Source organism: Pituophis catenifer, unplaced genomic scaffold, assembly GCF_029215685.1.
Source record: "Pituophis catenifer annectens isolate HBS135680 unplaced genomic scaffold, rPitCat1.0.hap2 SCAF_9, whole genome shotgun sequence".
In the NCBI taxonomy this organism is placed as follows: Eukaryota; Metazoa; Chordata; class Lepidosauria; order Squamata; family Colubridae; genus Pituophis; species Pituophis catenifer.
The window spans coordinates 22,011,050-22,026,642 of NW_027256889.1; the positions used below are offsets into that span (position 1 = coordinate 22,011,050).

The following is a 15,593-nucleotide window of genomic DNA, read 5'->3' on the forward strand; positions in this document are numbered from 1 at the left end:
GCCTCCCCGCTCGGTCCCTCCTCGGCTTGGCCTCTCCTCTCCTCTCCTCTCGCCGCCAATGAGCAACCCTGGGCGGAGAGCAGCGGCGCCCAATGAAGCGGCGGCAGGAAGCGGAGCTAGGGCGCACGCGGAGCCCGCCGGAGGAGGCTTGGCCTGGCTTGGCGGCGGCTCCGCTGGAGGAGGAGGAGGAGGAGGAGGAGGTGAGACAGAGCCCGGCGAGGGGAGGGCGAGTCCCGGCCGTCGGAAGCCCCCTTGCCTTCCTTCCTTCCTTCCTTCCTTCCTTCCTTCCTTCCTTCCCCCGCCTTTCCAACCCACTGGGGAGCGGGGCGGACTTGCACCGGGTCTGGGGGCTCAGAAGGCCGGCTTGGATGGCGGCGATCGGCCGCAAGGTCGTTCCCTGCACAGCGGGGCTGGAGCTTTTGAGCCCCGAGAGAGAGGCTTTCTTCCGACCTTGCAAGGAGGACCATCCGATGCGCGCTTTCCAACGGGGCACAGCACCGCAAAGCAATTCCAGGGGCTGGAAGGGTTCTGAAGGTCATCTAGTCCAACCCTCCCTTGCTCCAGCAGGGGCTGGCTTGGCATTCCTGGCTTGCGCCTTCCGGGGGCGCCCCCTTTTGGAAAAGAGCCAGGCTTTTGACCGCTGGGGTGGCAGCGCTTGGGGGGGGGGCATCACGGCTCTAAGACCAAGCATGACTAACTCTGTCTGGAGTTGCTGCTTTTCCCCAGTTCAAATACAGCAAGGATCATCAAGAAACAACAAATCAATTCAGGAGGCCAACATTTTCCAAAGTCTCAATATCTTTTTTGTAATGTGGTGAACAAAACTGGATGCTGTGTATTCCAGATGTGGTCTTACTAAGGTTTTATAAAGCGGTGCTAATACAGGTAGTCCTCATCTTGCAAGTTCATTTAGTGACCATTCAAAGTTACAACAGGGCTGAAAAAAAGTGATCCGATGCGCGCTTTCCAACGGGGCACAGCACAGCAATTCCAGGGGCTGGAAGGTTCCTGGAGGTCATCTAGTCCAACCCCCGCTTGCTCCAGCAGGGGCTGGCTTGGCATTCCTGGCTTGCGAGTTCCGGGGGCTCCTCCTTTTGGAAAAGAGTCAGGCTTTTGACCGCTGGGATGGCAGCGCTTGGGGGGGTTGTCCAGCCCGGAGCTTCCCCCTTACTCAGAGGGGCTGAGCAACCCGGCTAGGAGAAATTTAGGGCCGGGGGTAGTAAAGCCAGCCAGCCACCCACCACCCCGACGTAGAATTGGGGGGGCAGAGAGGAGCAAAAGCGAGTTTGGAAGCAAAGGCAAGGAGTTTGGCATCAGCTGTTGGCATCAGCTGTTTCACTTCCCTTGGATTTTAGATCCAGATCCTAACTCTCTCCCCAGCTGCTAATGCTGGATCTTGCGAGACCGTGTGTGTGTGTGTGTGTGTGTGTGTGTGTGTGTGTGTGTGTGTGTGTGTGTGTGTGACAGTTTTAGCAGATTCCAAAGAGATCATCTATCCAGTATCCCTCTGCCTTGGTAGAAAAGATCAGAGGAGACCACCCTGGCCGGTTATAAATTAAAACGAGATCCTTTGCACTTAAGTGGGTTGTGCAAGCTTAACTTTTGGTCTCCTTGTATGTAAGTTTTTGTCCTCTAACTTGACTGCCCTCCTGCCTAATGGGTTGTCCACTAAGGCAGGGTTCTCCAACCTTGGCAACTTTAAGCCTGGTGGACTTCAACTCCCAGAATTCCCCAGCCAGCAAAGCTCTGCAAAGCTGGCTGGGGAATTCTGGGGGTTAAAGTCCACCAGGCTTAAAGTTGCCAAGGCTGGAGACCCCTGCATTAGGAAGTATCACTCCCTGCCAGTCAGGGTGGATTTGATTTAAATCGAGTTGATTTAAATCACAATTTAAATCATGATTTAAATCACTAGTAAAAAGGCTTGATTTAAATCAACCCGATTTAAATCATAATTTTTAAAGAGCAACTGTCATCTCTGCTACTCCTTTGACCCACTGTTGACTCACCGATAGTCCCAGTGTTGCAGAATATACAGCCTCATGCTACATAACTAAGCTCCATTTCATGCTGAATAAACTACATTATTTATGTATCTTAAATAGAAAACTATCTTACGATAGATTTTTACCCCAAAAGTTTTTTATTAAAATAAATTCAATAAAAATAAAAAAAATCCGATTTAAATCAAAAAAATCCGATTTAAATAAAAAAAAAATTGATTTTTTTGATTGTTTTAAAAAAAATCATTGATTTTTATCCACCCTGCCTGCCAGTCAAGGATAGGAGTTTCCAGGCAGATGCCCCCCCCAACAGTTTTGCTCTCCCAATTCAGCAATTTCTATCTGTCTTTAAAAAAATACCATTGCTAGATTTTCTGAGATGGCACTTGTGCCTGGGGGGATTTAGAAAATTGATCAAATGTTTATAGAGCAGAGGTCTCCAACCTTGGCAACTTTAAGCCTGGAGGACTTCAACGCCCAGAATTCCCCAGCCAGCTTTTCCCCAGCAAAGCTGGCTGGGGAATTCTGGGTGTTAAAGTCCTCCAAGGTTGGAGACTCCTGGTTTAGAGCAGTGTTTCTCAACTTTAGCAGCTTGAAGATCTGTGGACTCCCAACCCTCAGAAGCCGGCTGGGGCATGCTGGGAGTTAAAGTCCACTGGTTTAGGGGCTCTGCAAGAGGAGATTTTTTTCTTTGTTTGCCTAACCTTGTCCTAAATTGGCTAAGGTTTTTTTTTTTTTTTTTGTTAAGTTTGCAAAACCAACCTGCTGCTGTTGGACTGAGGGTGCCTTCCTCCTTTGATTCAAAAGGCAGATTTCCATATTCTCCAAAGGCTGAGATTCTATGTAAAACAATAGAATAATACTCTATGTGGAATATAGATTTCATATAGATGTTGAGAAGCAAAAATGTGAGGGTCCCCCCCCTTTTTTTTTTAATTTGATTTATATGCCGCCCTTGTCCGGAGACTCAGGGCGGCTTACAATGCGTTAAGCAACAGCCTTCATACTTTTGTATATTTATACAAAGTCAGCTTATTGCCCCCACAAACTGGGTCCTCAATTTACCTACCTTAGAAAGGATGGAAGGCTGAGTCAACCTTGAGCCTGGGGAGATTTGAACTTGCAGTAATTGCAGACAGCTGGTGTTAATCACAATGCTATCAGTCTGCTGAGCCACTAGGCCCTATAATATTATGTGTGTGTGTGTGTATGTATATATGTATATAGAATAGAATTAGAAGAGGAGAGGAGAAGAGAATTGAATTTTATTGGCCAAGTGTGATTGGACACACAAGGAATTTGTCTTTGGTATATATGCTTTCAGTGTAAATAAGGAGAATAAAATACATTCATCAACATGTTGATATATATCTGTGTATCTCTCTCTCTCTCTCTCTCTCTCTCTCTCTCTCCCTCCCTCCCTCCCTCCCTCCATCCATCCATCCATCCATCCATCCATCCATCCATCCATCTATCTATCTATCTATCTATCTATCTATCTATCTATCTATCTATCATATACAGACCCCTCACATCCTGGACTTAAATTGTTTCAACTTCTACCTTCAAAACGATGCTATACAGTAGTGGCCAAAATTGTGGAAACCTTTTGGAAAAAGTGTATTTTTGAGGTTTGATGGCTAATAACACCACTTTTTTTTTTTAGTCGTACCATAAAATTATATATCAATGGATAGATAATTTAGTCAAGAATGTAACGCAACAAAGTTTGTTCAATTATCTGTATTCTATGAAAGGTTATAGCCAAATAACCAGAAAAAGGAATCCCAACTTGCTCAGGTTGATATCAGGTAGCTTTCCTATGAGCATGAGTGTTTAGAGAGCCAATTAGGTGTCCTCTTGTTTTGGCAATGAGCCAATCAGATCACAGTAGGATTCAGTTATTGATGTCAAGGTATTGAAGCTGAGAAGGAGGACATTTGTCAGTGTGTTATGTGATCGCTATCAAGTTGGGGGGTTTTTTTGTGTTCTTTCATTTAGTGAGCTTGTAAAAAGTAATAAAATTAAAGTAATGGTGCAAAGAGTTGACTGGTCACCCAGAAAGCGATGTAAAATAGTATTATTAAGCGAACAAGGCTACAGTTATAAAGAAATTAGAAGAAAAACTGGTGGAAACTTAACCAAAGGTGTCATTTCTAAGTTTTCGAAGCGGTATAAGGAGACTCGGTCACTACAAAACCACACTGGTAAAGGCAGGAAAAGGTGCACAACAGCAAGTGATGCCAGAAGAATTAAGAGACTGGGCCTAACTGACAGAAGGAAATCATCTGGGTGTATACAAGATGAAATGGCACAATGCAATGTGAAGTTGAGTGTTAAGGACTGTTTGGCCAGAAGGCAGGAGTTTGGCCTGAAAGCTAGAATCCCATGAAAAAAGCCACTTTTATCTCTCAAACAAAACTTGAATTAAATTATCTTTCCGTTGATATATAATTTTATGGTACGACTCAAAAAAAAAGTTATTATTAGCTATCAAACCTCAGAAATCATCGGGTAGGAAATATAGAAGCATAGACGGCTGAACGAATAGGCTGAAAAATAGCTTTTATCTGTGGGCTGTCAGACTTCTGAACGTAACATAACACTACAATTAGGTTAAATATGATAGACTTGCAGGGCCAGCTTAACGTGCAACATGTTCATACCGATGTAATATAATATAATGTTATATACGTATATGGGAATGTGTGTTAGTTATTACTTATTTGGGTTTAGGGATTCTATTTCTTTCATTTATTGAGCTATTGAGATGTATTTTGTGTTTTGGAGCGGAGGAGGGGGGCTGCACCAAGGGAGGTTCATTCAATTTCATTGTACACATGTTGTGCATTGACAATAAAAGTTTGATTTGATTTGAAAAATACACTTTTCCCAAAAGATTTCCACAATTTTGGCCACTACTGTAGGGCACCACACGCCAGAACAACTACGCACAAAGACAGTTTTTCCCCGAATGCCATCACTCTGCTAAACAACTACAGTATTTTTTGGACTATAAGACGCACCTACCTTTTTTCTGCCTCCAAGCAATTTTGCCTTGTTGCAGCAAACAGAAAACAGTCTGCTTTACTTTCATTTTCATTTTCAGCATAGCTTGATTAGCACAAGGAAAAAAAAAATCTGCTCCAGCAATTTACCTCCTTGCAGCAAACAGCAGAGGCCCGAGCAAAACAGCTGAGAGTCGGGAGGCCGATCCAATCAACTTGTGCTAATTAGGCTGTGCTGAAACTGAAAGGAGCTGTTTCTTGTTGTTTGCTGCAAGGAGGTAAACTGCTGGGAGGCAGAGGCCAAAGGGTGGGGGCCAGTGGGTGGGCGGGGCTACATTCGGTGTATAAGACGCACCTAAATTTTCACCCTCTTTTAGAGGGAAAAAGGTGCATCTTATACTCCGAAAAATACGGTAATTCCCACAACACTGTCAAACTATTTACTAAGACTGTATTCTTCTCATCCTTCCTATTACCTATCTCCTCCCACTTATGACTATAACCTTGTTGCTTGTATTTCTGATTTATATTGTTTTATTTGTTTCCTAGTATGATTTGATTGCTTATTTAGTAACCCATGACTATCACTAAGTGATTCTTGATGAATGTATTTTTTTCTTTTTATGTACACTGAGAGCATATTCACCAAAGACAAATTCCTTGTATGTCCAATCACACTTGGCCAATAAAGAATTCTCTCCCCTCCTTTCCTCTCCTCTCTGTCTGTTCTCTGTTCTGTTCTATTTTCTATCCTATTCCTATTTTAGTGGGGTTATTCATCCAAAATATCTTATGTTCAAGAGCATGCTCTTGGCTTCATCACACGCCTCTCCTGTAGTATTTCCTTGAATGCAACTTTAATTTTTTTGATTTTATCTCCAGTAGAAGGTAAAATATGGAGAGGCTAAGAAGAACTAATGTCTGGTTTGTCCTATCTGTCCGTCTGTCTCTTTCTGTGTGTCCAAATTGCTTGGCCTTGTCAATTCTCTTAGTGTGGGATGCTGTTGTTCTTCGAGAAGTCTGGGGACTTGAGACTTTCATGGCCTTGTTCTTGAGCAGTAGAGAAGATCCACTTTTGCTCAACTTCATTCCTTTCCTGCTGTAGGATTTTTCAGGCTTTCACTTTCACTTTGTCCTTCTCTTTTTTCCCTTTTTTCTTTTTTTGACACAACATGGTGGCATGAGGTTACCTCAGAATTTGGAACAAGGTATTGCCAATATTTGGAAGATAACCAAGATCTCCGTTGTTCTTATACATCTCAATCAGCTGCAATAAGAGGTGTGGTCTTTCACTTTTCAATATTGACTCCAAGATGTGGAAACAAGCCAAGTCAGCTCCAAAGCACTTTAAAAATCTGCTTACATCAACCTCTGGCTCAGCCGATTGCCTGCCAAGAAAAATAAAGTAAAGCTCCATCCTAACAAGGACTGTTGATGGGTAGTGCAACTGTGGAAGCGATTGGAATTGGATTGGTCTGTTTCTCACAAAGGATCAGGTTTGCTAGTTAAGAATAGAGTAGAGTAGAAGAGTAGAGTAGAATAGAGTAGAGTAGAGTAGAGTAGAGTAGAGTAGAGTAGAGTAGAGTAGAGAGTTGGAAGGGAGCTTGGAAGTCTTCCAGTCCAACCCTCTACTCAGGCAGGAAACCCTACACCACTTCAGACAAATGGTTGTCCAACATCTTAAAAACTTCCGGTGTTGGAGCATTCGCAACTTCTGAAGGCAAGTTGTTACACTGATTAATTGTTCTAACTATCCGGAAATTTCTCCTTAGTTCTAGGCTGCTTCTCTCCTTGATGAGTTTCCACCCATTGCTTCTTGTTCTACCCTCAGGTCCTTTGGAGAATAGCTTGACTCCCTCTTCTTTGTGACAGCAAAGATATTTGAGATATTGGAACACTGCTATCATGTCCCCCCTAGTCCTTTTCATAAGACTAGACAGATCCAATTCCAGCAACCATTCTTTATGTTTTCTGCATATATAGGTCTTCTCCAAAATGCAGGTCTTCCACTACAAGATGACAAGCAGATGGAATACAAAACTCCTGAATGTCTTGTACCTAAGTTTGACGTAGCAGCATAGGATTGGAAGGCCCTTGGAGATTATTCTAATCCAGCCCTCTGATCAGAGCAGGAATCTTCATACCCTCCTGGAAAAAATGGCTATCCAGTCTTTTCTTGAATACTTCTACTAATGGAGCACTCATAACGTCAGGAGCCATGTTTATCCATTCCTTTATAGCTCTCACCATCAGGAAATTCCTTCTTAATTTGAGTTTGGATCTCTCACTGGAAATAAAGAGGAATTTCCTGATATGGTAGAGCAGGGAACTGTAGCTAGAGTCTTGCTGTTGAAAGCAAGTGGAGAAGACATCAAGCAAACCATAGCAAGGTCAAGTCATTGAAGTCCAGTCAAAGCATGCTGTCCCAAATGTGTCTATTCCCAGTCAGAGACTTATAAGCTTTTGGCTACCTTCTAAATATAGTTGGCATTGGTCAGAATTAACTGCAGAATCTAAGGTGCCCAGAGATAATAGTCTAATCTAGAAGTAGTCCTTTACTCTCATGGCGCTGTTTCAAGCAGTAGCCTTCTGTGTCTTTCTTTGGCTAGAGATACAATAGTATTGACATCTTAGGAGACTTGGAAATCAAGTTATTGGATTAGAGACATTAGAGAAAAAGAGAAGAGTACCACCACGATCTCAGTGTTAAGACAGTGGTGAAATGTAAAATTTGTTACTACCGGTTCTGTGGGCGTGGCTTGGTGGGGGGGTTAATGTGACAGTGGGCGTGGCCAACTTTTTTTTTTAAAAAAAATTTAAACATTTTTTCTACAACCTCTTCGGCTGAAGAGGTTGTAAAAAAAAATGCTTTTAAAAGCCTCTGATGATCAGGCAACTCAGCTGGGATCGTCAGAGGCTTTAAAAAGCATTTTTTTCTTTTTTAAAAGCCTCTGACAATCCCAGCTGAGCCGCACGATCATCAGAGGCTTATTTTTTTTACTTTTAAAAGCAATTTTTTGGCCGAAGAGGTTGTAGAAAAAATGCTTTTAAAAATAAAAAAAAAAGCCTCCGATTATCACGTAGCTCAGCTGGGCATGGGGGGGAGGGCAGGAATTTTTGCTACCAGTTCTTCGAACCACCCGCCGCCATCGCTACCGGATCAGGCAATCCAGTCCGAACCGGGAGCATTTCATCCCTGGTGTTAGATCAAAGTTGTGACATATTTCTTCGTTTCTCAAACTTGGCAACTTTAAGATGAGTGGATTTCAGCATGGCTGGCTGGGGAATTCTGAGAGTTGAAGTTCACATATCTTGAAAGTTGCTAAGGTTGAGAAATGCTAGTCTAAAGAGGTGGTGACATTGCCGTTTTTCTTGGAGGGAAGCGGTGTAGTTTAGTTATCTGTGCTCAGATAATTTTACAAATAAATCATTATTTTTCCTGAAAATTCCAACTTCCCTGCATGTTGGAATTATTACTGGGAATCTAATTAGCTGTCCTTAAACAGAAACTTAGGTTTCCGGTACATTTCCAAATACAGTACAGGATGCAGGTGCTTGCTTTAAAAAGTCCCGGATAATTTGGGACCTTAACAGCTGTCGAAGGGACGCGGTGGCTTTGTGGGTAAGACACTGAGCTTGTTGATCAAAAGGTCAGCAGTTCAGCAGTTCAAATCCCTAGTGCCACGTAACGGGGTGAGCTCCCATTACTTGTCCTTATGTAAGGAAACCATAAGGCACCTTACCTTAATTAAGTCTCATCCTGTGTGAGGTGGGAGTGCAGGATTCCCAAGAGAACGAGTGAAATTCCTGGGTGGGGAAAGGGAGAGGAAGATGTACAGGTAGACCAAAATTTCTATCGCTGAGCAGGGTAATTGTTAAGTGAGTCCCAGATATTATCAAATCACTGCAGTTGTTAAGTGACTCCCATGTGGTCCTTAAGCAGATCCAGCTTCCCCCGTTGACTTTCCATGTCGGAAGTCAGTTGGGAAGATCATAGATGGGGATCACAGCAACCTGGACAGTGCGACCTTCCTCAATATATGTGGATTGCTATAAGTGCCCGTATTTTGATTATGTGTCCCTGGGAATGCTGCGACGGTCGTAAGTATTCGTAAGGTCGTAAGGAGCCTGGATAGCTCGACAGACAGAAGCTCTGTAATTTAACACCAGCTGTCTGCAATTAAAGTAAGATCGAATCACGCCAGGCTCAAGGTTGTCTCAGCCTTCCATCCTTTCTAAGGTAGGTAAAATGAGGACCCAGTTTGTGGGGGCAATAAGCTGACATTGTATAAAATATACAAAAGTATGAAGGCTGTTGCTTAACGCATTGTAAGCCACCCTGAGTCTCCGGAGAAGGGCAGCATATAAATCAAATAAAAAGTATGAGACCAGTTGTGAGTCACTTTTTGCAGTGTTGTTGTAAATCGTACGATTGCTAAATGAATGGTTATAAGTCAAGGATTTACCTTTATATGTTTATTGCCTGGAGAATTGGAATAACTTTAGAGGAACGGGAGGCAGAGGCACCACCAAGATGACCTCAAGATAAAAGAAATTTGAGTCCAAGTTAGGAATGTAATTTGAGGAAGTGCCCCAGCCAGATTCCCCCTCCCTCCTCAGTTCTCAAAAAGATAACGGGAGGGAGGCACGCTCAGATTGGCAAAATTCTGTTTACGATAACTACTGTATAATAAAAGCAGTACAGGTAGTCCTCGGCTTACAACCGCAATTGAGCCCCAAATTTCGGTTTGCTAAGCGAGACAGTTAAGTAAGTTTTGCCCCATTGAACGATATTTCCTGCCGTAGTTGTTGAGTGAATCACTGCAGTTGTTAAGGTAGTAACACGACTGTTAAGTGAATCTGGCTTCCCCATTGTCTTTGCTGCAGTGATGAAATCTAAAATTTGTTACTACCGGTTCTGTGGGTGTGGCTTGGTGGGGGGGGGGTAATGCGACTGGGTGGGTGTGGCCTTTTTTTTTTTTTTTTTACTTTTAAAACCATTTTTTCTACAACCTCTTCAGCAAAGAGGTTGTTAAAAAATGCTTTCAAAAGGCTCTGATGATCCAAGCTGAGTTGCTTGATCGACAGAGGATTTTTTTCTTTTAAATGCCTCTGACGATCAGGCAACTCAGCTTGGATCGTCAGAGGCATTTAAAAGAAAAAAAGCCTCTGCCAATCAGGCAACTCAGCTGGGATCTTTGACGATCCCAGCTGAGCCGTGCGATCATCAGAGGTTTTTTTTAAAAAAACATTTTTTCGGCCGAAGAGGTTGTAGAAAAAATGCTTTTAAAAGTAAAAAAAAAAAGCCCCTGATGATTGTGTGGCTCAGCTGGGCATGGGGGGGGGGAGCAGGGATTTTTGCTATTGGTTCTCCGAACCACCCGCCTCCGTTGCTATCGGATCGGGCGATCCGGTCCGAACCGGGAGCATTTCATCCCTGCTTTGCTGGTCAGAAGGTCGCCAAAGGGCATCACGTGACCTGTGGACACTGCAACCGTCATAAGTACAAGTCAGTTGCAAGCAATTTTGATCACGTGACCACGGGGATGCTGCAATGGTGGCAAGAGTGAAAAAAACGGTCGTAAGTTGCTTTTTTTCACTCTGTTGTAACTTCGGTCATTAAACAAACTGTTGTAAGTCAAGGACTACCCCTGTATGAACATTCACAACCTCGGTTTTCCAGTCTGGCCTACCTTGGGCTAACAGAGCCTCTGCCTTGCTCAAGCAGGGCGAGAGGCCACAGGGAGAACTGGGGGTGTGTTTGTTTGCAAAAAGACTTTGGAGCCAAGCAAGCAAGCAAGAGATAATTCTGCTTAAATAAAGTGCTTTTGGTTTCTGGCTCTCTGCAAAGAAAGAGCCCAGGGGACAAAATGACATTTCAAATAGCTACCCAGGGAAAACCAATCAAGAGCCTTGTGGCTTTTTAAAGAGCAATAAAGTTAGGGTTAGTTTTTTTAAAGTGCTATCACAAACACTCCGTTGTTGTTTTGTCGTCTCCCCGGGGAATTCAATCACCTGCAGATAAATACCCTTTTTTCCAGCAAAATGGATTCTTGGCCCGAGTCTCCGAAAAGCCATGGTTTGTTGAAATTGTGCCCCTACAGATAATGCCTTAAATGCAAGCTTCCTGCCAAATTAAGGGGGCAGATACCAGTCCCGCTACCACTCTTAGTGATCGCCAGATTTCTTCCAGGGGTGGGTTCTAAATTTTTTTACTACCGGTTCTGTAGGCGTGGCTTATTTTGTGGGCATGGTTTGATGGTCATGTGACAAATAATTCTTTAGGATTTAGCAGAGGTACTGGTCTACCAGGCTTTTAATTGCTTGCAGAGCCATACCGGTCTACCCATTTGTTTTTGGAGCGCACAGGTCTACCACCACCAGGGTGGATAAAAATCAATGATTTTTTTTAAAAAAAATCAGTTTTTTTTTTATTTAAATTGGATTTTTTTTTATTTAAATCGGATTTTTTTTTATTTTTATCGAATTTATTTTAATAAAAAACTTTTGGGGTAAAAATCTATCGTAAGATAGTTTTCTATTTAAGATACATAAATAATTTAGTTTATTCAGCATGAAATGGAGCTTAGTTACGTAGCATGAGGCTGTATATTCTGCAACACTGGGACTATCGGTGAGTCAACAGTGGGTCAAAGGAGTAGCAGAGATGACAGCTGCTCTTTAAAAATTACGATTTAAATCGAGTTGATTTAAATCAAGCCTTTTTACTAGTGATTTAAATCATGATTTAAATTGTGATTTAAATCAGCTCGATTTAAATCAAATCCACCCTGACCACCACACTGCCTTTTACTGCTGATCAGCTGTAGGGTGGCCCTTTGAAGTGCTGCGGCAAGAATTTAAACAGTTTGTTGCCGCTCTGCCACCACCGAGAGCATCAGAAACCATTTTCAGGCCTCTTGGCTTCAATTGCCAATCTACCACCGCCGAGCGGTTTACAAGGAGCGGATCGGTTCTAGCCGATCAGTTGGGAGGCTTCTTGGCTTCTCAATTTAAAGCTACGGTGTCTTTTTTTTCCCCCTCTTCTTTGTCAAGTGAGCCCTGGTTTTTTCCTTCTAGCCAATCAGCTGGGACTGGGGAGGCAGTGAATAGATTGGGGGCGGGGCCAGGCAGAGGTGGTATTTACCGGTTCTCCGAACTACTCAAAATTTCCACTACCGGTTCGCAAGAACCTGGGAGAACCGGTAGCAACCCACCCCTGATTTCTTCCCACCCTTAAATGTTTCAAAATTAAAAGCGAAGCGGACTTTCAGCTTCTTGCATTCTCTTTTGCTAATAAATCAAAAGGGTTATTTGATTCGAAGTGTGCTTGCCACTTGTACAGAAGGGCTTAGATGGAGGAGCAATGAGTATCTACGAGATACTGTAGATCAGTGTTTCTCAACCTTGGCAACTTGAAGATGGGTGGACTTCAACTCCCAGATTCTGGGAATTGAAGTCCACCCATCTTCAAGCTGCCACGGTTGAGAAACACTGCTATAGATGGATGGACCAATGGAACATCTGCAAGAAAATTCTAATTCTAATTCTAATTCTAATTCTAATTCTAATTCTAATTCTAATTCTAATTCTAATTCTAATTCTAATTCTAATTCTAATTCTAATTCTAATTCTAATTCTAATTCTAAAACTACCAAGCTCAGAGAGCACCAAAGACCCCACGGATGCTTTCAAGCAGGCGCTTAAAATTGGGATTTCTGGCCAGACTGATCATGGCTGAAGAATATAGATAGTTTTCCCTATGCAGTTCCATTTTTCTGAGCATGCTGTGAATGTCACTACAGGCAATCCTCGATTTATGGCCATAATTGAGCCCAAAATTCCTGCTGTTAGGTGAGACGTTTGTTCAGTGAGTTCTGCTCCATTTTTTAATGACCTTTCTTTCAACCACAGTTGTTAAGTGAATCACTGCGGTGGATAAGTTAGCCACCCAGTTGTTAAGTGAATCTGGTTTCCCCGTGGACTTTGCTTGTCAGAAGGTCGCAGGAGGGGATCACTTGACCTTGGGGACACAGCAACGGTCATAACTATGAACCAGTTGCCGAGCATCTGAATTTTGATCACAGGATCGTGGGGCTCGTAACTCTGAAAAAAATGGCCACTCAGTGAATCGTTGTAAGTCGAGGACTACCTGTATAGGTTTGGTGGGAGTTGCTGGTCCTTCAACCGTGTCTTCCTTCACTTCTACAGAACCTGCTGGAGTCATGTGGCCCATTTTCTGGGCGGGCATACGAACCTATGCTCCTTACGTCACCTTCCCCGTAGCCTTTGTGGTCGGGGTAGTGGGCTACAACCTTGAGTGGTTCATCCGGGGAAAGCCCCCTCCACAGACCTCCGAGGACGAGAAGAGCATTTCGGAACGACGCGAGGACCGTAAGCTCCAAGAGAGCGTTGGGAAAGACCTTACCCAAGTGGTCAGTCTGAAGGACAAGCTGGAATTTGCTCCCAAAGCTGTCCTCAACCGGAACCGGCCTGAGAAGAATTAAGGAACCTGGTTTGTTTCCTTGTTTGGCCAGTTAGCATTTTCTTTTATTTGAGGATCTGAATTCTTTGATTTTGAATGTAGGTTTCCTACCACTGTTGAGCCCATCAGCCCATGCAATATATGTTTGCCATCCTCACTAGGTTAGGCAGATTCCTGCAACTGCTGGGATCCCATGGAGATGAGGATGGACTTCACGAATCTTGATATTTGGTGTTGGCTTCAGAATCTCTGCTCTTCCATCCAAGGTGGTTTATCTTCTAATGGAACAGCCTCCATAGTCATGGGAGAAGCTCAGTGAATGGACACCCAAAAGATTAGTTCACATCCAAGGCAGGATTTGATTTTTTTTTTTAAAGGGATTGTTGCAAAGTAGGTAGATCTCTTTTAAGGGAAGATCTCTTCTTCGATTAGCTTGGAGACTTTTTGACTCTGGACAGGCGAATGAAAAATGGTTCCTGTTTCTGCTGGAAACCTCAGTTCAAGTGGGAAGTTCTCGGCTGCCGCCAAAGGCCACTGTGGACCATATTTGCACTATTCCCTCTCAGGAAATTGTCTCTTTCTTTCCCTGGAAATTTCTGTTGGGGAGTTTGTGCTGGATTATTTTTTTTTTTTTAAGAATACCAACCTACTGCTGAAATTAAAGATTTAAATCAGTTTCCATGGTTGGGGAGCCCTGCATTTTATACCAAATATGGTGGCTTGGAGAGGAGAAATCTATCTGCAGGTTGCATTAGCTGTGCCTTTGCATGCAAACTAATTAAGAGTTTCACCTGTGTACTAGGGCTGTTCCTCAATAAACATGAATGAAGGAGAAATTTTACCCAGAGAGGTTCATATTTCGCTTGTCGCTCTTTCTCCGTAGCAGTGAAATTTCCCAGTTTCACAACTTTGGAAAGACGTGTGGACTTCAACACCCAGAATTCCCCACAGCCAGCATGCTGTTTGTGGACTAAGCATCCTTGCTGGGGAATTCTGGGAGATGAATCCCACATTTCTTGAAATTGTTGTGGTTGCAAAACGCCTACTCTACAGGACGCAACTCCAAGAAAACGGTGAAATATATTGAGCTGCCTATCATACATGCTGTCCTTGCTTAGCGAACCATTCAAATTTATGACGGACCTCCCCCAAAGGTATTGAGGACCCAATTTTGAAGTTGGAAGAACTGTAGTCCCCCCTTCTCTCCCACCCCCAGCAGTAATGTGATTGCAGTTTGAATCAGTGGGTGAAATGTAAAATTTGTTACTACCGGTTCTGTGGGTGTGGCTTGGTGGGGGAGGGGTAATGTGACTGGGTGGGTGTGGCCAACTTTTTTTTTTTTAACTTTTAAAACCATTTTTTCTACAACCTCTTCGGCCGAAGAGGTTGTAGAAAAAATGCTTTTAAAAGCCTCTGATGATCCCAGCTGAGTTGCCTGATCGTCAGAGGCTTTTTAAAAAAACTTTTAAAAGCATTTTTTCGACCAAAGAGGAGGTAGAAAAAATGCTTTTAAAAGCCTCTGATGATCCCAGCTGAGTTGCCTGATCGTCAGAGGCTTTTTTAAAAAACTTTTAAAAGCATTTTTTCGACCAAAGAGGAGGTAGAAAAAATGCTTTTAAAAATAAAATAAAAAAGCCTCTGATGATCACGCAGCTCAGCTGGGCATGGGGGAGGGGAGGGATTTTTGCTACCAGTTCTCCGAACCACCTGCCGCCATCGCTACTGGATCAGGCGATCCGGTCCGAACCGGGAGCATTTCACCCCTGGTTTGGACACTTGACAATCGGCTCATACTTAAGGCCACTGTCTCGTGGTCATGTGACTGATTTTCGACATTGTTGTCTGGTTCCCGGCATTGACTTCTGGTTTCCAGCAAAAAAAATGCACATTATATAAAATGGACTCACTTAAGGACTGCAGCATTTGCTTAACAACAGACGCAAATAAACTCGTAAAGTCAGACATGGTCATGGGATGACCTGCTTCATGACTGTCACAACTTATGACCGTAATTCCACGCACAATTATGGCCATAGGTTGTGGACTACCTGTAATACGCTGTGGATAAGAACCACACATTTTCATTATGGAATCCTTGGG

At 43.3% G+C, this 15,593-nt stretch overlaps 1 protein-coding gene across 2 annotated transcripts; it reads left to right on the plus strand.

The window, feature by feature from the left end:
• Positions 1 to 151: 151 nt before the first annotated feature.
• Positions 152 to 14,329, plus strand: SMIM12 (small integral membrane protein 12). 2 transcript variants are annotated; one of them, XM_070949625.1, is made up of 3 exons: positions 152 to 200; positions 13,220 to 13,523; positions 13,655 to 14,329. In XM_070949625.1, the coding sequence occupies exon 2, from the start codon at positions 13,234 to 13,236 to the stop codon at positions 13,513 to 13,515; it is 282 nt and encodes a 93-aa protein (XP_070805726.1). In that variant the 5' UTR covers positions 152 to 200; positions 13,220 to 13,233; the 3' UTR covers positions 13,516 to 13,523; positions 13,655 to 14,329. The 2 variants fall into 2 exon arrangements, with proteins under 2 accessions (XP_070805726.1, XP_070805725.1); XM_070949624.1 differs by having other exon boundaries at positions 13,220 to 14,329.
• The last annotated feature ends 1,264 nt before the right edge of the window (positions 14,330 to 15,593 follow it).